Source organism: Musa acuminata, chromosome BXJ2-6 (genome assembly GCF_036884655.1).
Source record: "Musa acuminata AAA Group cultivar baxijiao chromosome BXJ2-6, Cavendish_Baxijiao_AAA, whole genome shotgun sequence".
Taxonomy (NCBI): domain Eukaryota; kingdom Viridiplantae; phylum Streptophyta; class Magnoliopsida; order Zingiberales; family Musaceae; genus Musa; species Musa acuminata.
This window is the reverse complement of record NC_088343.1, coordinates 25,725,059-25,748,111: the sequence shown is the minus strand read 5'-3', so window position 1 is coordinate 25,748,111 and position 23,053 is coordinate 25,725,059. Positions and strand designations below refer to the sequence as shown.

The 23,053-nt window shown below is 46.5% G+C and overlaps 1 protein-coding gene across 2 annotated transcripts; it reads right to left on the bottom strand.

Annotated features, from left to right (window-relative positions):
• Positions 1-712: 712 nt before the first annotated feature.
• LOC103973778 (polyadenylate-binding protein 2) lies at positions 713-20,870 on the bottom strand. Of its 2 annotated transcripts, none has more exons than XM_009388430.3 (9): positions 20,278-20,870; positions 15,996-16,129; positions 15,234-15,890; positions 15,070-15,147; positions 14,914-15,003; positions 3,843-3,980; positions 2,548-2,727; positions 1,615-1,818; positions 713-1,116 (listed from the first exon to the last, which is right to left on the bottom strand). In XM_009388430.3, the coding sequence occupies exons 1-9, from the start codon at positions 20,525-20,527 to the stop codon at positions 871-873; spliced, it is 1,977 nt and encodes a 658-aa protein (XP_009386705.2). In that variant the 5' UTR covers positions 20,528-20,870; the 3' UTR covers positions 713-870. The 2 variants fall into 2 exon arrangements, with proteins under 2 accessions (XP_009386705.2, XP_009386706.2); XM_009388431.3 differs by having other exon boundaries at positions 1,615-1,815.
• Between the last annotated feature and the right edge of the window lie 2,183 nt (positions 20,871-23,053).

Below are 23,053 nucleotides of genomic sequence, written 5' to 3'. Positions count from 1 at the left end.
ATTGTCGAAACTAGAGCTGCTCTCATCGAAAGTCCAACTTGGTGGTCAAAACGCATGGAGTCTAAAAGCTTTTTAGACTATCAATTCCCATACTATGATGTCTAGTCATCTCATAACTTCGATCTGATCTAATCGCCACCCAAGCGATACTTTAGACACGTGCGTACTAACTCCCTCAAACCTAGGTCTTTCATGTTCCGAACCCATTACCCATCTCAAATGCAAATAATTCTCTCTCTCTCTCTCTCTCTCTCTCTCTCTCTCTCTACACAAGTGGGACAAAGTCTCCCAAAGCTCGTTCCTTGTTCTGCCTCACGGAAACAACCGACTTCAAAGATCAGCCTGGTGAAAGTTAACAGATGCCAATGTCCATTGGCTTGGACAGTCAAGGCACTCGGAACCCTAAAGGGTTGTTCGCTCCACCCATGGTGAGGGATGACTAAACCAATGCGGCTTTCTTGGTTTAGCGCATGACAAGGTCTCAACAACGTACATTTTCTTTTGATAAAGGGAGCATTCGCCAGATCTGAGAAAACGCACCTGAAGGCCATGGTTAAACTGCTGTGGCGAAGAATATGCTGTCTACTTTAGCCGTAGGTGTCCGTCTCATGTTGTGCCAGCAATTCCTGGATTCCCAATGCCAATGACCATATCATACCTGCAACACTTGCAAGCAGCAGTAGTAAGTCAAATTCAAGCCAATACAATACGATGATCCAGGAGATTCAATCATTGTTTCCACTGACAAACAGGTCGACAATGGCATAGTTGACACCCAATCCAACAAAAACCAAGCCAAAATAACCTCAAAAGACCAGCTGTTTGTCACCAGACGGTGTCTGGTATTATTTTAATCGAGTCTCTGCGATCTCAAGAAACAAGGCCATCATTCAGGGACAACGCCGCCAACTGATCAGTGGGGGCATTAGCCTGATGCTGCTGTGCGACGTTCCTCAGAACTTCCATTGCCTCTGCAACTTTCGCTTTCAGGGCATCTGGAGATTCCAGCAGATGCAGGACCTCAGTCTGGTCCATCTCCAGTAGCATCCCTGTAACTTTGGCTGCATGATCATGTTCGAGTTGCTCAACTAGTGGGTACAGATTCTCACCCAGCATCTAGACAGGAAAAACATTTGAATCATTATCAGTGGATCATTTCAGAATCACAAATCAAACACAGTAACTGATCATGGGACATTAAGATAGTCCCCACTGACCAAGCATAATGGTATACTTCAAATATATGAGCATAATATCTGCATCCTGAACAATTTGTGGTCAGTGATAGGCTCCACAGGAAAGCAAGTGACAAGGATTTCAAGCCCAGAGATGGATTCGGTCAATCTGAAAATGCAGAGACCATCAAGTGGCTGGGAGATGGGCCATGTATGGCCATGGAGTTTCAGGAGGTTCACTCATTTTTACCCATAGTTTGGTGCTGGTTTTAGTTAAAGAAACAAACATTACTCTGCCGCATGATATAAGATGTGTGAGACATGTTATCCCAACAAATATGTACTACTAACAGAATGGCATAACAGTTTAAAAACATATACAAAGAAAAAAAGTTGCACACGGTAACTGGTAGGAGATGCATCTAGTGAAAAGACATACCATCCTTTGCTGCTCAGGAGTAGCATTTGCGAGGGCTGAAGCCAATGCCCCAATGGGAATAGGTTGTGACATAGGAGCATCTCGCATGGGCAAACCTCCCATGTCATAGGGAGATAGCATCCCACCAACAACACCTGGTATTGGAATATCAGGCATGTTGCGTCCAGGAGGGTAGCGCTGGACACGGCCCCTTGGAAACATCTGCTATCCAATTTTGGCAAAAAATAATATGAATACACATTTTGCACTATACAAATCAGGATCACTGGAACAATCAAGAAGTAAAATTACTGCATTTGCGACAAAGTAACAATTCATATTGCGTAGCTCCAAATCATGCAGGCAGAAAAATCAACAAAGTGGACCAAGCACCAGACCATCATATAGCAATATTTCAGATTTCATTGATGAGAAATCGAGAAGTAAAACACATCAGACATACAGCTGTGCACAGCTCAAAATTTAGATGGACCATACTTGCGCACCCTATGTCTCTCAGTGTAAGCATGGATCCCATCTGTACTCTCCTCCATCTATTATCATGCATGCTTAATTTTATCATCGAAAAGTGTGACAATGTGCTTGATCTTTCCGTGATGCTTTTTGCAAATCCAGCACTCAGATGCCTCTAATGAGGTTAGAACTGCTCATTTCAGGCATCTACCTGACCAGTCAGTTAATTTTTAACAAATCAGTATCTACCACATATATAACTAGTTGCCTCACCCCCTCAAATAAATCAGAACTAGTGCAAAACCAATTTAAAACACAATGTGGATCTTAACCCATTCAACACCTCTCCTGTTTTATCATGTTTTATTTACAACCAGTTGCAATTATGTGAATATTGCTGAAATATACCATATAAATATAATATTGCAAAAGGTCAGAAAGGGAAAAACATCTCCGAATGCAAAGAGGATGATCGCAGACCTGTTGCTGAACTAGAGGCATAGACTGCTGCATTTGTTGTCTAGGTCCTACTCCAGAACGCCTACCTCCTGGGCGATGCATCTGCTGACCTTGTTGGACTAGGGGCACTAAGAAATTTGGCATAGGTGCCCCTGTGGGCCGCATTCCAGGAATAAGCTGTTGTTGGAAACCAAATCCAGGCTGTAGATGAAATTGTAGAATTTTGAGAATGCAATTAAAGATTAATAAGTATTGGTGCTAATTTATGAACTATAAAAAATTACAACATCAATCAACCCAGTGCACAATAACAATTTATCAATCTGAAATGTAATGATATGAAGATTAGATTTCCAATAGCATCCAAATATTTGGCAATGACAAAAAAGAATAGATCAATAGATCAAAACTCATCCAATATAAAAAAGAAAAAGCATCTGCAAATTGCATATTTTCCTTAAGCATCATATCGTCAAAGCTATCCATCTATTTTCACACTAATCTCATCATTGGGTCAAAAGCCCTGACAAGATTTGACAAAGATTTGAGCTGGAAAGAAGCAGCCTCAACATAAATGCTAGAAATGGTTTTCAATAGTTAAGATTATGAAAAATGCTAGTTGTTACATTGCCGTAGAAAAGACAAATAGTTAATATAATGAGAAGGTGTCCTTCATGTCCTCGTCCTTGCCTGATCATCTCAGAAAGTGCTTAATGCACCTTTTGTAACATAATGGAAATGGCATACAAGTGGTCTTCTGTTAAGTGGGGCAAGCAGCTAAATTCATCAACATTAAGCATATCAAACTTCCAATCCCCATTTTTCCATGTTCTCCAACTTTGTCCGAGAACCATAATGCTGCAATGTCTTTCACATTGAAATATAAAAAAAATCATAACAGGAAAAAAAAATCAATTACATTGGAAAATTGATGCTCAAACCTGTTATTAAGCATTATAATGGATGTTATATGACATGCACATTAACCATCATTGAGTTATCACTACTCACCAAATTAAATAACAGCTTGAATGATGATCGTGGGCTTTTTCTTTAACTTTCGGCCAAATCAAATCTTAAGATAAAAACTAAATAATCCCAAGAAATATGAGTTTTCTTTTTTAACATCAATATTACGCTTCATCAAGATATCTTATATTAATATTGCATATAATGAAGACACTAAAGACAGTCAATCAACATAAGGTGTATCATTAAGGGGTTGTGCATGGAAGAAAAGCATTAAATTTTTTTGTAAGCACTGTTGACTGAAAAAATAAATAAATCAAAGTACATAACAACAATATAATAGTTACCTGTGGTGGAATAAGGCCAGGAGGTGCTTGACCATAAAATATATGTTGCCCCACACCAGGAGCACCAGGGGGGTACATGGGAAAACGAGTACCAGCAGTAGGCACCATTGCTACTGGCCGTACTTGTGAAAACTGTGCCTGAAAATTAACAAAACCAATAGAAAGCATGATAAAAATGACCAAAAAACATATATGTAAACAATACATGCAGAGGTAGTACTGTCTAATGGCAGAGTAAAAAATAAAAACAAAATGGTACAAAGGCCACCATGCCAGCTAACAGTACACTGTACATAACTACTAGGTTGGACCATTCAAGGAAAGTAAAATAATCTGGTTTGGTACTTGCAAAAGTAAACACCTGAGTAGAACACTCATGCATGACAAGTGGACAATGAAGCTATCCAAACTTGACAGACATCATAAAGAAGAAGTTTGCGGCAGCCTAAAAACTGCATTCCCAGTGCGATGCTGTTCTAAAATCAGCAAGGTGCTCCCTGTCGAGAACTATACTTGTCAAAGGAAATTGACAAAATTTAACAAGCAGTTCAATTATAAGCACCATATACGACTGTTCGAATTCTTAATACCAGTTACCTGTGGCTAATTAAATCATACAATTGAAGATTTTTGTTTTTGACATTTAATAATATAGAGCTCCAACACAGGAGACAAATGACTTGTAAAACAATGTGTTGGTGTCCAAACCTGAAGAATCCATCTTACAAGTTTGGGTGAAGCTTCTTGGCCAGCCTTGTTAAACAGGCTGTAGCTGCTATGTAGATAAGTCAACAAGGTCTAAGGAAAAGGGAATAACAGCTGCCAAACTGGTTGCTTGTGGTCTCAGAAAGTGGAGATAAGCAGGATCTAAGGTTGTTTTAAACAGGCTATGAGGGAGGGCAAGGTTAAAAAGAATTGTGCTGCCAGGATACATTACTTGCGGGCTGCAGTTGCTAAGGTTGCTTTAAACAGGCTATGAAGGTTCTTCATTTGTCAACAAGTCATGCGCAATATCTTGATCTGCTAACTCAATTGACATTTGACCTTCCATAACTTCAGAAACTATACCAATTTTACTAACCTTTTCAACTTTTTCGATGCCACTTCTGTGAATTGTTACATATCCTTCAAATTACAGTTGTGATCTAAGAAGTTCATTTGCTAAAGTTTTCAAATTTCCTTTGGATGACTTTGGAGTTGGAAGAAGCTATATTTTAGAAGTGTTTGACAATGTCTAGAGCTCTTTATACCTATTTTTCTATTATTCAAACAAGGTGCTTGCAACAAGCTTTTATACTGTTATTAGTTACCATCAATTGCACGCATAACCACATTAAAACAAAGACACTTCCGTGCTGCAATATTGCACCAAGCATCTTCCTTTTAGCAACCTTTTTCAACACCTCCCAAAAGACAATAAAGTTCATCAATAAACTATCTAATGCTCCTCATCCCCCTTGACATGTAAGCAAGCTTGGTCTTTCAGTCTCACTTTTAAGAAGCAACTCATTCACAGGGACACATGATACATGACTCAACATACACCTCGAGTTTACACTCCAATAAGTCATCAACCCCCATTGTATACAAGCTTGACCATTCACTGTCATCTCGCTAAATAAAGGGGTGGATAGGCCATGAAAGACATGAATTCACATCCATATGCACTGTGCCTGTGTACTTCCCAACACTTAACAAGTGCTTAATACTTGCTTTTATAAAGCAAATTTGCTATTGATAAACATTACCATCTCAAACAAAGCAGCTCTCAAACTTCATGATACAGACCAAATATTATTGTTGATAGGGATAAAAGTGGCGACGTGACACGCCATGACAGCATCCCCCTGAGCGACACGTTGCCCGAGGCTCACCATATCCTGCAGCAGCTCAGCCTCCCACGCAACCCCAGTGGCAATGTCAGACGCCACCAAAGGTACTGTCCTGCCGCGCAGACAGCTACGTCAGGTAACATCTAATCTCATCTATAAATACCCCTGAGTCCTAAGCAAAGGGGGAGAAACTCACTCAGACACAAAACACTCAGAGGCTCTTCTTCTGCCTCATCCACAACCCCCTCCACGTCTTCCTCTAACTTGATCGTCGGAGGGGTCGGGCCGAGCTCCCGGCCCGACCTGTGTGCAGGTGCGAGACGGTGTCGCCTCTTCCTGAAGCTGCGGCGGAGCTGCCCCCCACCCGTTGACCACCGCCTTCCGGACCTGGACCAAGCCGCGACGGCCCCAAGGCCACGGCTGAACAGTTACTTACCGTAACATTTTGGCGCTAGAAGGAGGGCCCGGAATGATGGTACGTTAGTCTTCTCCTAGGTTGCTCCACTGCAGCCGACCTGCACGAGCAGCAGCGACTTCTGGGGCTGGTCTCGGCTCCTCAGCCTCATGCGCAACAAGTAGCACGCTGCCTTGCTGCCTCGCTGCCTTGGCTCCTCGGCCTCACACGCAGCCAGCAAGCAGCCTCGCTGCCTTGGCCACTCGGCCTCATGCGCAGCCAGCACGCTGCCTCGGCCACTCGGCCTCATGCGCAGCAAGCACTACGCTGCCTCGGCCACTCGGCCTCATGCGCAGCCAACATGCTGCTGCCTCGGCCTCATGCGCAGCCAGCAAGCAGCCTCGCTGCCTTGGCCACTCGGCCTCATGCGCAGCCAGCACGCTGCCTCGGCCACTCGGCCTCATGCGCAGCCAACATGCTGCTGCCTCGGCCTCATGCGCAGCCAACACGCTGCCTCGGCCACCCGGCCCCTTGCGCAGCAAGCACTACGCTGTCTCGGCTCCTCAGCCTCATGCGCAGCAAGTAGCACGCTGCCTTGCTGCCTCGCTGCCTCGGCTCCTCGGCCTCACACGCAGCCAGCAAGCAGCCTCGCTGCCTTGGCCACTCGGCCTTATGCGCAGCCAGCACACTGCCTCGGCCACTCGGCCTCATGCGCAGCCAGCACGCTGCCTCGGCCACTCGGCCTCATGCGCAGCCAACATGCTGCTGCCTCGGCCTCATGCGCAGCCAACATGCTGCTGCCTCGGCCTCATGCGCAGCCAGCAAGCAGCCTCGCTGCCTTGGCCACTCGGCCTCATGCGCAGCCAGCACGCTGCCTCGGCCACTCGGCCTCATGCGCAGCCAACATGCTGCTGCCTCGGCCTCATGCGCAGCCAACACGCTGCCTCGGCCACCCGGCCCCTTGCGCAGCAAGCACTACGCTGTCTCGGCTCCTCAGCCTCATGCGCAGCAAGTAGCACGCTGCCTTGCTGCCTCGCTGCCTCGGCTCCTCGGCCTCACACGCAGCCAGCAAGCAGCCTCGCTGCCTTGGCCACTCGGCCTTATGCGCAGCCAGCACGCTGCCTCGGCCACTCGGCCTCATGCGCAGCCAGCACGCTGCCTCGGCCACTCGGCCTCATGCGCAGCCAACATGCTGCTGCCTCGGCCTCATGCGCAGCCAGCACGCTGCCTCGGCCACTCGGCCTCATGCGCAGCAAGCACTACGCTGCCTCGGCTCCTCAGCCTCATGCGCAGCAAGTAGCACGCTGCCTTGCTGCCTCGCTGCCTCGGCTCCTCGGCCTCACACGCAGCCAGCAAGCAGCCTCGCTGCCTTGGCCACATGGCCTCATGCGCAGCCAACATGCTGCTGCCTCGGCCTCATGCGCAGCCAGCAAGCAGCCTCGCTGCCTTGGCCACTCGGCCTCATGCGCAGCCAGCACGCTGCCTCGGCCACTCGGCCTCATGCGCAGCCAACATGCTGCTGCCTCGGCCTCATGCGCAGCCAACACGCTGCCTCGGCCACCCGGCCTCATGCGCAGCAAGTAGCACGCTGCCTTGCTGTCTCGCTGCCTCGGCTCCTCGGCCTCACGCGCAGCCAGCAAGCAGCCTCGCTGCCTCGGCTCCTCGGCCTCGTGCGCAGCCAGCAAGCAGCCACGCTGCCTTGGCCACTCGGCCTCATGCGCAGCCAGCGCGCTGCCTCGGCCACTCGGCCCCTTGCGCAGCAAGCACTACGCTGCCTCGGCTCCTCAGCCTCATGCGCAGCAAGTAGCACGCTGCCTTGCTGCCTCGCTGCCTCGGCTCCTCGGCCTCACACGCAGCCAGCAAGCAGCCTCGCTGCCTTGGCCACTCGGCCTCATGCGCAGCCAGCACGCTGCCTCGGCCACTCGGCCTCATGCGCAGCAAGCACTACGCTGCCTCGGCTCCTCAGCCTCATGCGCAGCAAGTAGCATGCTGCCTTGCTGCCTCGCTGCCTCGGCTCCTCGGCCTCACACGCAGCCAGCAAGCAGCCTCGCTGCCTTGGCCACTCGGCCTCATGCGCAGCCAGCACGCTGCCTCGGCCACTTGGCCTCATGCGCAGCAAGCACTACGCTACCTCGGCTCCTCAGCCTCATGCGCAGCAAGTAGCACGCTGCCTTGCTGCCTCGGCTCCTCGGCCTCACACGCAGTCAGCAAGCAGCCTCGCTGCCTTGGCCACTCGGCCTCACGCGCAGCCAGCAAGCAGCCACGCTGCCTTGGCCACTCGGCCTCATGCGCAGCCAGCGCGCTGCCTCGGCCACTCGGCCTCATGCGCAGCCAGCACGCTGCCTCGGCCACTCGGCCTCGTGCGCAGCCAACACGCTGCTGCCTCAGCCTCATGCGCAGCAAGTACTACGCTGCCTCGGCTCCTCAGCCTCATGCGCAGCCAACACGCTGCCTCGGCCACTCGGCCTCATGCGCAGCCAGCACGCTGCCTCGGCCACTCGGCCTCGTGCGCAGCCAACACGCTGCTGCCTCAGCCTCATGCGCAGCAAGTAGCACGCTGCCTTGCTGCCTCGGCTCCTCGGCCTCACACGCAGTCAGCAAGCAGCCTCGCTGCCTTGGCCACTCGGCCTCACGCGCAGCCAGCAAGCAGCCACGCTGCCTTGGCCACTCGGCCTCATGCGCAGCCAGCGCGCTGCCTCGGCCACTCGGCCTCATGCGCAGCCAGCACGCTGCCTCGGCCACTCGGCCTCGTGCGCAGCCAACACGCTGCTGCCTCAGCCTCATGCGCAGCAAGTACTACGCTGCCTCGGCTCCTCAGCCTCATGCGCAGCCAACACGCTGCCTCGGCCACTCGGCCTCATGCGCAGCCAGCACGCTGCCTCGGCCACTCGGCCTCGTGCGCAGCCAACACGCTGCTGCCTCAGCCTCATGCGCAGCAAGTACTACGCTGCCTCGGCTCCTCAGCCTCATGCGCAGCCAACACGCTGCCTCGGCCACTCGGCCTCATGCGCAGCCAGCACGCTGCCTCGGCCACTCGGCCTCGTGCGCAGCCAACACGCTGCTGCCTCAGCCTCATGCGCAGCAAGTACTACGCTGCCTCGGCTCCTCAGACTCATGCGCAGCCAGCACGCTGCCTCGGCTCCTCAGCCTCATGCGCAGCCAGCACGCTGCCTCGGCCACTCGGCCTCGTGCGCAGCCAACACGCTGCTGCCTCAGCCTCATGCGCAGCAAGTACTACGCTGCCTCGGCTCCTCAGCCTCATGCGCAGCCAGCACGCTGCCTCGGCCACTCGGCCTCATGCGCAGCCAGCACGCTGCCTCGGCCACTCGGCCTCGTGCGCAGCCAACACGCTGCTGCCTCAGCCTCATGCGCAGCAAGCACTACCCTGCCTCGGCTCCTCAGCCTCATGCGTAGCAAGTAGCACGCTGCCTTACTGCCTTGCTGCCTCGCGGCCTCGGCTCCTCGGCCTCGTGCGCAGCCAGCAAGCAGCCTCGCTGCCTCGGCTGCTCCTCAGCCCCATGACGGTGCAGCCCGCTGCATCGACTCATAGGTCCCATGCGCGGCCAGCCCGCCGCCTGTGCGCCTCAGCGCGCCTCTTGGCTCACGGTTAGCTTCGGCCTAACCCCCTCTTTTTTGCATTCGCACGGCTCGGTCGTAGACGGCCTGAGCCCACCTCAGTGCGGCCTCCTCGCCTGAGCGGTGCCCCTCGGTCGCCGCCTGCCTGCGCCAAGCACCTCGGCCACACACTGCCGAGATCTACCTTGGCGCGGCCTGTCCGCTTGTGTCGTGATCCTCGGCCGCATGGTGCCCGAGACCACGTCCGCGCGTCCTGCCCGCCTGCATCGTGCTACTCGGCCGCATGGCCCTCGCGACCACGCCTGCGCGGTCTGCCCGCCTGCGTCGTGATCCTCGGTCGCGTAATGCCCGAGACCACACCTGCGCCGCCAGCCCGCCTGCGTCGTGCTCCTTGGCTCCATGTTCCCGAGACAGACCAGTGCCGCCAGTACGCCCGCGTCGTGCCCCTCGGCTCCATAAACCCCGAGACACGTCTGCGCGGCCAGCCTGCCCGCGCCGAACTTCACTGCCCTATCCACCTGGTTTACGCCCCTCGGCCGCGGCTTGCCTGCGCCGAACGCCTCGGCTCCATGCTTGCCGAGCCCACCACCTCGGTCGTAGCTTGCCTGCACCGAGCACCTCAGCAACTCTCTGCCAAAATCCCACCTCAGCGCGGCCTGCCCGCCTGAGCGGTGTCCCTCGATCGCAGCCTGCTTGCGCCGAGCACCTCGGCCAATCTCTGCCGAGACCTACCTCGGCGCGGCCCGACCGCCTGTCGTGTTCCTCGGCCGCGTGGTGCCCGAGGCCACGTCCTCGTGTCCTGCCCGCCTGATCGTGCTACTCGGCCGCATGGCCCTCGCGCCCACGCCTGCGCGGTCTGCTCGCCTGCGTCGTGCTCCTCGGCAGCATGATGACCGAGACCACACCTGCGCGGCCTGCCCGCCTGCGTCGTGCTCCTCGCTTCCATCATCCCCGAGACACACCTGCGTGACCAGACCGCCTGCGTCGTGCTCCTTGGCTCCTTGTTCCCGAGACAGACCAGCGCCGCCAGTACGCCTGCGTCGTGCCCCTCGGCTCCATAAACCCCGAGACACACCTGTGCGGCCAGCCTGCCCACGCCGAACTCCTCGGCCATATCCACTACTTTGCCCACCTGGGTTACGTCCCTCGGTCGCAGCCTGCCTGCGCCGAGTGCCTCGGCTCCATGCTTACCGAGGCCACCACCTCGGTCGCGTAATGCCCGAGGTCGCCACCTCGGTCGCATAATGCCCGAGGCTCACCAACGCGGTCAGCCCACCTGGGTCCCGCTCCTCGGTCGCGTAATGCCCGAGGCTCACCAGCGCGGTCAACCCGCCTGCGTCATACTCCTCGGTCGCGTAATGCTCGAGGCACACCAGAGCGGTCAGCCCGCCTGCGTCATACTCCTCGGTCGCGTAATGCCCGAGGCACACCAGAGCGGTCAGCCCGCCTGCGTCATACTCCTCGGTCGCGTAATGCCCGAGGCTCACCAGCGCGGTCAGCCCGCCTGGGTCCCGCTCCTCGGTCGCGTAATGCCCGAGGCTCACCAGCGCGGTCAGCCCGCCTGCGTCATACTCCTCGGTCGCGTAATGCTCGAGGCACACCAGAGCGGTCATCCCGCCTGCGTCATACTCCTCGGTCGCGTAATGCCCGAGGCACACCAGAGCGGTCCACCCGCCTGCGTCATACTCCTCGGTCGCGTAATGCCCGAGGCTCTTCAGCCGTGCTCCTCGGTCGCGTAATGCCCGAGGCTCACCAGCGCGGTCAGCCCGCCTGGGTCCCGCTCCTCGGTCGCGTAATGCCCGAGGCTCACCAGCGCGGTCAGCCCGCCTGCGTCATACTCCTCGGTCGCGTAATGCTCGAGGCACACCAGAGCGGTCAGCCCGCCTGCGTCATACTCCTCGGTCGCGTAATGCCCGAGGCACACCAGAGCGGTCAGCCCGCCTGCGTCATACTCCTCGGTCGCGTAATGCCCGAGGCACACCAGAGCGGTCAGCCCGCCTGCGTCATACTCCTCGGTCGCGTAATACCCGAGGCTCTTCAGCCTTGCTCCTCGGTCGCGTAATGCCCGAAGCTCACCAGCGCGGTCAGCCCGCCTGGGTCCCGCTCCTCGGTCGCGTAATGCCCGAGGCTCACCAGCGCGGTCAGCCCGCCTGCGTCATACTCCTCGGTCGCGTAATGCTCGAGGCACACCAGAGCGGTCAGCCCGCCTGCGTCATACTCCTCGGTCGCATAATGCCCGAGGCACACCAGAGCGGTCAGCCCGCCTGCGTCATACTCCTCGGTCGCGTAATGCTCGAGGCACACCAGAGCGGTCATCCCGCCTGCGTCATACTCCTCGGTCGCGTAATGCCCGAGGCACACCAGAGCGGTCCACCCGCCTGCGTCATACTCCTCGGTCGCGTAATGCCCGAGGCTCTTCAGCCTTGCTCCTCGGTCGCGTAATGCCCGAGGCTCACCAGCGCGGTCAGCCCGCCTGGGTCCCGCTCCTCGGTCGCGTAATGCCCGAGGCTCACCATCGCGGTCAGCCCACCTGAGTCCTGCTCCTCGGTCGCGTAATGCCCAAGGCTCACGCTCGCGTAATGCCCGAGACACACTGGACCACAGGCTGCCTCAGACTGCTGTCACGACCTTAGCTGGTTTTGCCTAAGGCGTGCGGCACCCTCGCGCGTCCGTCCGCAAAGGTCAGCCTCCCCGAAGCCTCCCCTTGTCCCTTAGGACCAACAAAAGAGAGAACGGGTTGAAGAGAACGCCTCAATCGGGATCCACAAGCAAACATGTCCGAAAAACACTTCATAGACAATGCAAATTACAAACAGACTTTACAAGCTCTGAATAGTGGCACAACAAAAGGTAAAATGGTCCATTACAGACCGAAAAGCTCTCAAACGTGTCCACATGACACAACCTTTATTTACAAGCCTAAAGAGGCCATCAACCCAACTAAAATGGGACTATTAAGCCTTTGGCCGCCCCTTTACATTCTGTGCAAGGCATGAACATGCCAAAAGACAACGGACAGACATAAGCATTACATCCAACATCTTGTTTAGAAGTTTGTCCGTTACACTGCGTCGGCACCACGAGACGCAGCCATGCCTCAGACCCCCTCCATCACGACCGACGCATGGCTCCCTTTGGGGGGGGGCATATGATAGGGATAAAAGTGGCGACGTGACACGCCATGACAGCATCCCCCTGAGCGACACGTTGCCCGAGGCTCACCATACCCTGCAGCAGCTCAGCCTCCCACGCAACCCCAGTGGCAATGTCAGACGCCACCAAAGGTACTGTCCTGCCGCGCAGACAGCTACGTCAGGTAACATCTAATCTCATCTATAAATACCCCTGAGTCCTAAGCAAAGGGGGAGAAACTCACTCAGACACAAAACACTCAGAGGCTCTTCTTCTGCCTCATCCACAACCCCCTCCACGTCTTCCTCTAACTTGATCGTCGGAGGGGTCGGGCCGAGCTCCCGGCCCGACCTGTGTGCAGGTGCAAGACGGTGTCGCCTCTTCCTGAAGCTGCGGCGGAGCTGCCCCCCACCCGTTGACCACCGCCTTCCGGACCTGGACCAAGCCGCGACGGCCCCAAGGCCACGGCTGAACAGTTACTTACCGTAACAATTGTCATTCACAACTTCCAGTGAATTTTTAATAACTTGTCAGAATCTTTTATGTTCCTAAGCTTAAAATTAGTCAGAAGGATAGAAAATCATGGCTATCCTGAAACTTTTCTGCAGATCTGATGTAACAAAAGCAATTATACAAACTTGAGAAAAGGCTTATGGTAGCCATAGACACCATCAGAGCCAAAATCACTGCTACAATAATGTCAAAATCCCACAAAGGATAAGCTACAAGCTTGCTATGCCATCTTTGTATCATGGTTGTCAGAAAAGATTGTTAAACACACTTGGAAGCAGAGAGTTGTGGTTAATTAGTATTTACAACTGAAGTTATCTGTCAAAATGCACTTTATAACTCTAACAACAGCAAAAAGGAGCTGCTAACAACACTAATCTGAATATATCTACAAGTGTGAACAGCAAAGTTGAAAGCAGCAGCCATATAAAAGATTGTTTAACATGTCACTGTTTTAAAATTTATGGTGTTTCACAGAGATAACACAATCACAAAAAGGTAGTAAGGATTCGTGGATGAATGTAAAACAGCCCATAAATATGAAGTTAGCATAATACTATTGTATGTCAAAATTGTGGAAACATTTATGACTTTGCATTTTGAAGTGACTATGCTACAGGGTTGCAAATCTTTTTACAGAAATCAAACGAAGCAGCAGGATGTCGTTGCACTGGGCAGGTGGAACAAAAAAAACAGTAGTTTGGAAAAAAGAAATGGGTTTGTTTGGATCAGGACTTATTTGTTTAGTTTAAATCTTGAATGATGGATGGTAGATGATAGTGAACCGAAACCTAAGTATTGATTTCATATGTTCACAAAATGGTCAACCAGTTTTAACTCCCATTACCAGTCCCCAGTGAACAATGCACAAAGTTTCAATCAAAAGCAAACTTCCCAAAAGAACCAATATATATCTCAAAACACATCCAGGAAGTCCTCCCAGAACTACAAATAAGAAAAGAATATTTGACAGAAACACTACTAGACATTCTCCTGTCACTCCTCATAAAATCAAATGTAAATAGCAAATCAATAAAAACTACATCAACTTCAAACAACAAAAGCTAAATGAAGACAATCAATAGGCTTTTTTGACCAACCCAAAATATCAACAAAATTTTATTCCTCCTAGACTGTTTGCTGCTTTAACAGCATCAGTGAAGCACTTTTTTTGGCTAAACGTAAAATTTCCATTACATAGAAAGTCTAGTACATAATTCTCCTCAGATATCCGAGCACATTACATAAGCATTTTTCATACATCAGAAGAATTATGCTCAATTCATTTCAATCTAGCCAAGAAAAACAAAGTAGAGCAATAGCATCAGGGACAACAATTTGAATTCGAAAAGTACAGGTCATAATACCACTCATTTAGCATAACAATCATCAAAATGAAATATGTATCATCATTCAGATACTGGAGCTGCCATCAAAGAACATGTGCCTTATGTTTTCAAGTAATGCACAGCTCTGCCCCTTCAAACTTCTACATTGTAATAAGGTATCCTAAACTAGAGATAGGCCATTAGTAGAAGGTACTGCATTTAAAACCAGCTGACCATAGGATGACTCACATTAAGGCTTGATCATTACATCGATAAAATACTTGGATAAAGTAAAATACCTGCAACTTAGCTCTTCTATCTTCTTTACGCTGTGCAGGTGCAACGTAAAGTGGCTTCCCGCAGACCATCTTCCCATTCATCTCTGTGAGCTACATAAAAAGGAAAAAAATTTCAGTTTACCATTTTCCCAAACACATAAAATTGGGAAAACTTACAGCTCGAGCTGCTTCATCAGGAGCCGAAAAAGCAACAAATCCAGAACCTTTACTTATACCATTAGGTTCCCGCATAACCTGTGATTTAACCACATCCATAAAACGGCCAGTAGAACTTACCAAAAAAATTGAGCAAAATATGTACAAAGATAGATAAATTATACCTTGCAAGAAGTAATCATACCAAAACCAGAAAAGAGTTCTCTCAGTTCATCATCTCCAATGCTATCATCCAAGTTCTTCAAATATAAGTTAAGACCTTGATATTTGTCCATTGTCTCCTTTGCATTCCGATCAAACTTTTCTTTCAGTTCCAGTTCCCTTTCAGATTTCTTAAGTGCCTTTCCAACATACCATTCCTTATCATCAAATTTATGCCCATTGAGTTCTTGTACTGCTCGGGCAGCAGCATCCGGGTTCTCAAAATTAATGAACCCAAAGCATTTTGATTTTCCATCTTCCTCCCTCATAACAACAGCACTGGTTATTTTGCCATACTTGCCAAATATGTTTTCTAGATCTTCCTTCGTAGTCGACTCTGATAGATTTTTGACAAAGACATTACAAAATTTTGTCTTGTCTAAAGAATTTTCCCTTTCCTGCTTGCGAACAAACGGTCCAACAAAAACCGGTTTATCATTGACAAGCATGCCATTTAGCTTATTAATTGCATTCTGTGCTGCCTCTTCTTGATCAAATTGAACAAAACCATAGCCTTTTGATTGGCCAGATGCATCTGTTGCGACCTTGCAGGAGAGAATACTACCAAAAGACGAAAATATCTCATGTAGTGCCTTGTTGTCTATTTCTTTATCCAAATTCTGAGGGGGCAGGGAAGAGTACAAGACAAAAAATTGCAAAGGAAACGTAAGTAGCATAAAACAAGCAAGCCATAAAGACAAAAGAATGTTATTGTTACAGCAAACCAAATTGCATTGTGCCTTAATGAAAACATTTGCTGCTCCACTTCTGCGGATACTAGGGTCACGGTTCGAATACATGATGCGAATAGGCTTGTTGTTAAGTGGGGTAAAGTTCAGCACATCCAATGCCGTAGCAGCTGTCAGACATATGAGGGTCAGATCCAAAAAAAAAAAGTCTTCCTAAATCATTTGACCATCACACTAAAATAAGCATCACTTTTTTTCCCTTGTAGTGTCATACTCAGAATCTTTATGGAACAATCAAAAGACTAGCACAATATTTGTACTGAGACAGCTTCCACATAGTGAAAGCCCTCAATGACCATGAAGAATAATCCAATGATAACAGCGACAAACAACCAAGTTGTCTGACATTGGTGAAAGAGCTTCTAATCAATACAAGAATCATCTTAGTTATTATAAAAAATTTACAGCATGAATGGCATTAATAAAGCTAGCATCAGATTAAAAAAACCATTTTTAACAAATTTCAAACTTCAGAAAGGTAACATTAACAATGTCTGCATTATAGTGATTCTACTACAACTTTCATACCCAAGCATCTCGGATTTTACAACAAAAATTATAAATGAAACAAATGAACTTAAAACAATGCCCAGAAGAATCAGGTATGTTGCAGAAAACCAATTTTATAAATTTATTGCTTAAACTCCACAATAGATCTATCATCTATGCCAAAAGCCCAAAACGAAGGTACTGTCTTTCATAAGGACACTACCATTGACGAAGCCGCGGAAAACCTTCTCTCATCAGCATTGCAAAGCACAATAAAAGATAAATGCTTAGACAAACTGGAGAAGCAATTGCAAAATTTTTATAATCAGACATCTCAAAATAGAATATTCAAGAGGAATAGTAAGGTATAACAAAAATGTCTTTTCTCATCAAATTCTCAGTCCCAGTTCATCCGCTTATTTAACACAATAACAATCCAACAAAGAACACAAGGGGTTGTTCGGCTTAAAACAAGTGGCACTTCCAAATGCATTCAATGTAAGTTGTGCACCCTGCTTCTTCAGTATTAAGTATAGCAGAAGTGAGAAGAAATGGTAGAAGTATGGCATAGCAAGATCCCCCACCCTAACAGATTTGAATTCAGCTGGGGGATCAAAGTTAGTTTCTGGAAAGTGAAACCAAGGTCTCTAGGTAACAACTAATACAACAATTCTCTCTCTTTAATAAAATGAAATAAATTAATACTACATAATTTAATACATCACAAAGGTAAATATGCTTAATCAGACATTGAGGAACCTAATTTAAGTATTTTTCTGGACCAATCTACCTTTAAATATCAATCTAAATGATTAAACTCAAAACCAAATGATTAAATCTGATTCAACAAAATAACAACCCTAAATTGTTGGATCCTTCTTATGCCATAACAAACAGTGGTACTCATTGGAACTTGATTTCTGAAAAGCTTTCTTTTCAACAAACACACTCTTAACAGAATTTATGATAAAAAAAGCCTGAATCAAATAAGTCAATAAAATTAAAGATATGTTTTTGTTTGTTGTTTCGGAAAGGACAAAAGCTACAAAGAAAGAGAAATAAATCATCTTGTAAAAAAAGAAAATAGACAGAAAAGGACTGAAATAATTGAGAATAGGGAAGAGACCAAAGGCCAATGACATCCTGAACCATAAAAAAGTTGAGAACAAATCAGCATGCAGCTGATATGAGTTCCTTCTCATGTCTATCAGATCAGTCAGATGGTAGGATCAAGTGGCTGTGTTAAGTTTGAGCTCATTAAGTTATATAAAGGTTTAGTTAAAGTTCACTTTCCAGAAAATTAAGAATGATAATTGGCCTATGATAGCCATTGTTCACACCCATGGTTGTGTTAAGCTTGAGCTCATTAAGTTATATAAAGGTTTACTTAAAGTTCACTTTCCAGAAAATTAAGAATGATAATTGGCCTAGATAGCTGTTGTTCACACCCCAAAATCACGATCAACTGTTCGGCTATGCTTATATGGGCCTGTAGGTAATTTTATTCATTTATACATCCGTTTTTATTTCAACGAATGAGGTCTTCTTTTAGCTTAAATTGGGTTGTCTATGAGCATGAAAATATTCAGTTAACACACTTGGACTGAACAAAATAATTGTTCATACCAAAGAGCTACTGCCACAGATACACACTTCTAAGGCTTTTTCTCCTAGGTGATCAGAAATTCTATTTAACTTGACAAGAAAACAAAGAAGGATGTCAGTGTGTTCACTACAGAAGCCAAAGTAAAAAAATTTCATTTAATGATGTGACGAGGTGATGGATATAAAAATTCACATTCTTGGGAGAGAATGCAGGACAGCAAACAAAATGGGATTCTACAATGTCAAACTTTGAGCACATGAAGTTGAACAGGTACAATTTTATGTTTTAAATCTGGAGAAACATAGGACAAGGATCACAATGTGATTCCATGACAACAACACAAAGAAATTCTTGTTGGATTTTCCTTTCTTTCAATTCTTAGTCAAATACTAGAAAAGAAAATTAAGACATTAGCAAGGTCAAAGAGATTTAAGATTATTGGATATTTCAATTTTTTATGCTATGCTGATACAATCAAACATTGATGAAAATTATTAAGAAAATCTAAACTTGAGACTCCCAATAGATTGTTGGATGACATCACAATCACAAATATAACAGTATATCCAATAAAGCAAAAAATTACAACAAATCATTGGCTCGGATTATAATTAATCAAGTAACTCATAATATGGTTTGCATATCAAGCAAAGTTAGGGTGCTTGAACTTCAGCCTCTCTCCATGTAAGGAGAATGCATAGTCATCCAACTGTTACCAGCAGTGATCCAACAAAGCAAGTTGAATACACTAATTATTTGGTCAATCAATTGAAGCAGAAAATTTTATAAATGATATCAAGATATATATAAGTAAACAACATACAGATTAGGATGGATATAGATTGGAATTACAAGCCACCACAATAATCACATTCAATGCTTTGTTCACAACTGAGGAGTTATTGAACTCATTGATCACTAATGATTTAGCATCCAATCAGTGACATCATTTGCCAAATCCAAACAATGACTTGGGATCAAGCAATGATAGGCCCACAAATAAGTCATCTAGGAATTCTTTTAATAGGATATTGTCATCCTCTCAATTTATCCAATATTTTACAAGCAATAAAACCTTTTTTTTCTTTTTTTTCTTTTTGTTTTCTCTTGGGAGGCTACTTCTCTTCCTTCAATGAATGAGGCACCAGATAGGAGCCACAAACTCCTACAAAAACGTTCATCGTAAAGTTCCCCATTCACAAATAGGGGAGAATAACCAGCAAAAACAATAAGATCATGTACATATTAATAATTTCCAGCACTTAATGCTAGATATCAGAAATAAGATAAACAAACACAAAAAAGAACCAATCAAAACAAGTGATGACAAAGATTTCAATTTCTTCTTTGTGCAAGAAGAAGAGTTTCGTCATCCTAGTCAAAATTAGAACATCAAGGACTCTTATTTTCCCTTAAAATGTTTAACAAAAAATCACATACCGAAAAAAATTGAGGCCTAAAGTTATCTCATGTAATAACAAACAACAACTAATTCAACCTAAACAATTGAAACATATAAAACAGATACTTCACAGGGAAAAACAAAACTCTACCACTGCCAAAACGGGGCTTCTAAAAATGCCAGAGTACCCTTATTTCTCAACTCAAGCTTCCTTGCCAAATTCTTTAGATACTAATGACTAGACAATTGAAGAGACTCGTGGCTATCAAGATCCTAATAGCAAGTCGTAAAGGAACTACTCCACTTCATTCAGAAAGTACAAGAAGGATCTTATATGCTTTACCTTCATATTTAATGTGGATCGAGTTTTTATAATAGCTGGTAGTCCATCAATATGCCTCTTTCTACCCTACCAATCGATGATACCACACCATCACTAAACCTAATCCAAAGCATAGTCACTCTTGCTCAGATGGTATCTAAACATAAAACCAACATTAACTAATAATTTTCATCAGGTTAGTCAAACAAATGATAAGAAACCTCAACGAAATTGGCCACTTCATCAGGTTAGTCAAACAAATGATAAGAAACCTCAACGAAATTGGCTGTGGCCATCAAATGAGGAAAGGAAAAAAGAGTGTGAGAATAAATAGCATGATATTAGCAATTTAAATATCCAAAATTAGCATGAGTGGACATCTAATCCAAGCATCAAATCGAACTTCCTGAACTGATGACAAGAAGATGATCCAACTCACCATCGGCAGGGTTAATAAAGTTGACATAAGCATAGCCGAGAGATCGGTGCGTATTGACGTCATGGCAGACCCGGACCGACAGCAAGGGGCCGATCTGGCTGAACAGATCGTAGACCTGCGCGTCCGTCACGCTCCCGTGCAGGTCACCCACGTACAGCGACGTCGGTGAGGAGTGGCCCCCGCCGGCGGAGGCGATATTGTTGTCGACCGTCCCGTTCGGCGCCTGATGCGGCATCGGAGCCTGCGCCATCTCTCGCACAGGATAGATATTTTTTGGAATTTTTCTCCCCCTTCCTCTCGTTATTGGAACAAACCCTAGCGATTACAACGACGAGCACGACAAACCTTCCTCTTTTCGATAGGATTTTTTGGTGGGTAATTATGGGGACAAAGGATCTGGGATCACGGGAGATCGCTGCTTTTTTTGAGGATTTTTGCAGATTTTTTGGGGATTTTTGCTTGATCGGAAGGGGAGGAAAAGGGGGTCGGGGGTACAAAGAGAGATGTAGACGGATTTAACGAAACATAGGGAAGTAAGAGGAGGGCTTGGGAGGGGCAGCACGGACTGCACCGCGCTCGGTTCCGTCGCCCGGTCCGCGCATCTTATAGTGCGCTCCGACGGGCGTCGACTAGTCGAAAGCGTGGTCGGTAACGCACGCGCTGGTGAGGTCCTGGCCGTTGGATCTTTGCCATCCCTCCTTCGTGGGCGTTCGATTTCACGGCGTCGGTGCGCCTCCGTGTCTCGTGGTCAATAAATAGTTCTTTTTCCTATAAATAATACTTTATAATAATACAAAATGTTAAAATATTTAGATGGTTAATTGGATTTGCAGAATGTGTTGACCGAAAATGGTGGAGTATTTACGCTCACCAGAATGTCTTAACACAAAATATTGAAATATTTAGAGGACCAACTAAATCAGGAGAATGTCTTAAAATATTTAGATGATTATTCGAATGTGCACAATGTCTTAGCTGAAAGTGTTGAAATATTCTGGTGATTGCTTGAATTTGATGTTTTTTAGGTCTAATGGGATAATTAATGAATTAATTATACTTAATTTTGAGTTAATAGTAATAGATTAACCTAATTTTATAAACCAAGTTAACTTTTTACCACAGATGTTACAGTGGTTTGCATGTCAAAAGGAAAAATAATCAATAATCGATAATAAAATTTAAATCAAAAAATCAATATAATATTTATTTAGTTTGACACTCCTTCCATAAAGAAAATCAAAAATATCAACACCCAAATTAGTTTTATGTTTCCTACCCAATACGTTGACACACACATCGTATCTATCTATAGAAAAATATTTTTTCATACTTGAATTCTCAATCGTACAAGTAATATTATTCGAATATTACTCTCCAAATTCTATTCAAGAATATATACTAGTCAACTCTATTCGATGCGGTTGACCAGTTGTATTTCTTGTGTTTTTAAATATCAGTGGATAGCAAACCATCATGACGCTGTCGGTGCAGCAACATTATATATATATATATATATATATATATATATATATATATATATATATATATATATATATATATATATATATATATATATATATATATATATTTTGTTGTTGTTTCTATCATTGGAGTATCTTCTCAAAGACATCGAGATAAATATAGGAAGCATTGCACTCCTATTAGTTCAAACCTAAGGATAATATAAAATAAATGATCTCCTATCCTGATATCATATTAAAATTTTTATCATGATCATATTATGTTAAGAGCTTAAGTTGGAAAATGATCAGATTTATATCGGTAATATAAAGAAAACGTTAACAGGGGTACGATGGATTGCTCCGTAAAACCGTAATCAATTGGGTATCAAATTTCGTGCTTTCATTTAACTCCGGTCAATTAATTTAAGCACGCATCTTAACGTCCACAAAACGTTAGCAAACGCTACTTACAAGAAAACGACCAAGTTATTATTGTTGGCAACAATCAAAATGGAGTGTATACTAAGAAATGTTACTATTTATAACTTTTGAGTCAGAATTGTTAGGATCGGAGCTAGGGGTGAATTAGTGCAGCGGATTAAAAGTCGTAAGTTTGAAATCGATTTCGTAAATATGTAGAGATTTCAATTTGATTAAGGATGACTTAGCTAAAATAGCTCTAGTAAATGTAGTCTGGAGATGAAAACCGAACGATTTGTAACTAAGTAAAGAAATGGTTCAAAAAATTAAATACTCACACATTCAAGGAATACTACGATGTATAGTGGTTCGGTCAAATGACCTACATCCACTTTTGAAGCTTTCTTCGATGAGGCTCCCAACTTCTACTTGTAAATCATTTTGAAGGGAAAAGACCAAATACCCCTCTTACAACCTTCTTACAAGTGGTTCACACTCTTACAGATTTTTCAAAGAGAAAGAGGGAGGTGAACACTTAAGCTATTGAAAACAAGATTTTGTTAGAGCTTTTTCTCACTTTCTAACTTGTCAAAAAGGTGTCATCTCTGCTAAGAATTGAGGAGTATTTATAGGCCCCAAGAGGATTCAAATTTGGGCTCCAAATTTGAATTGCTTTTGGGTTTCCTAGTGCGGGCGGTGCCACCGCCTGTTAGTGGCGGTGCCACCGCTTGTCAGTGACACTGATAGTGTACTGGCGGTGCCACCGCCAGACCTCTTGGGTTCTAGGTGGTGCCACCGCCCAGTCCAGTAGTGTACTGGCGGTGCCACCATCGGACCTCTCGGGTTTTGGGCGGTGCCACCGCCTGGACTATTCCAGCTCACTAGTTGAGCTC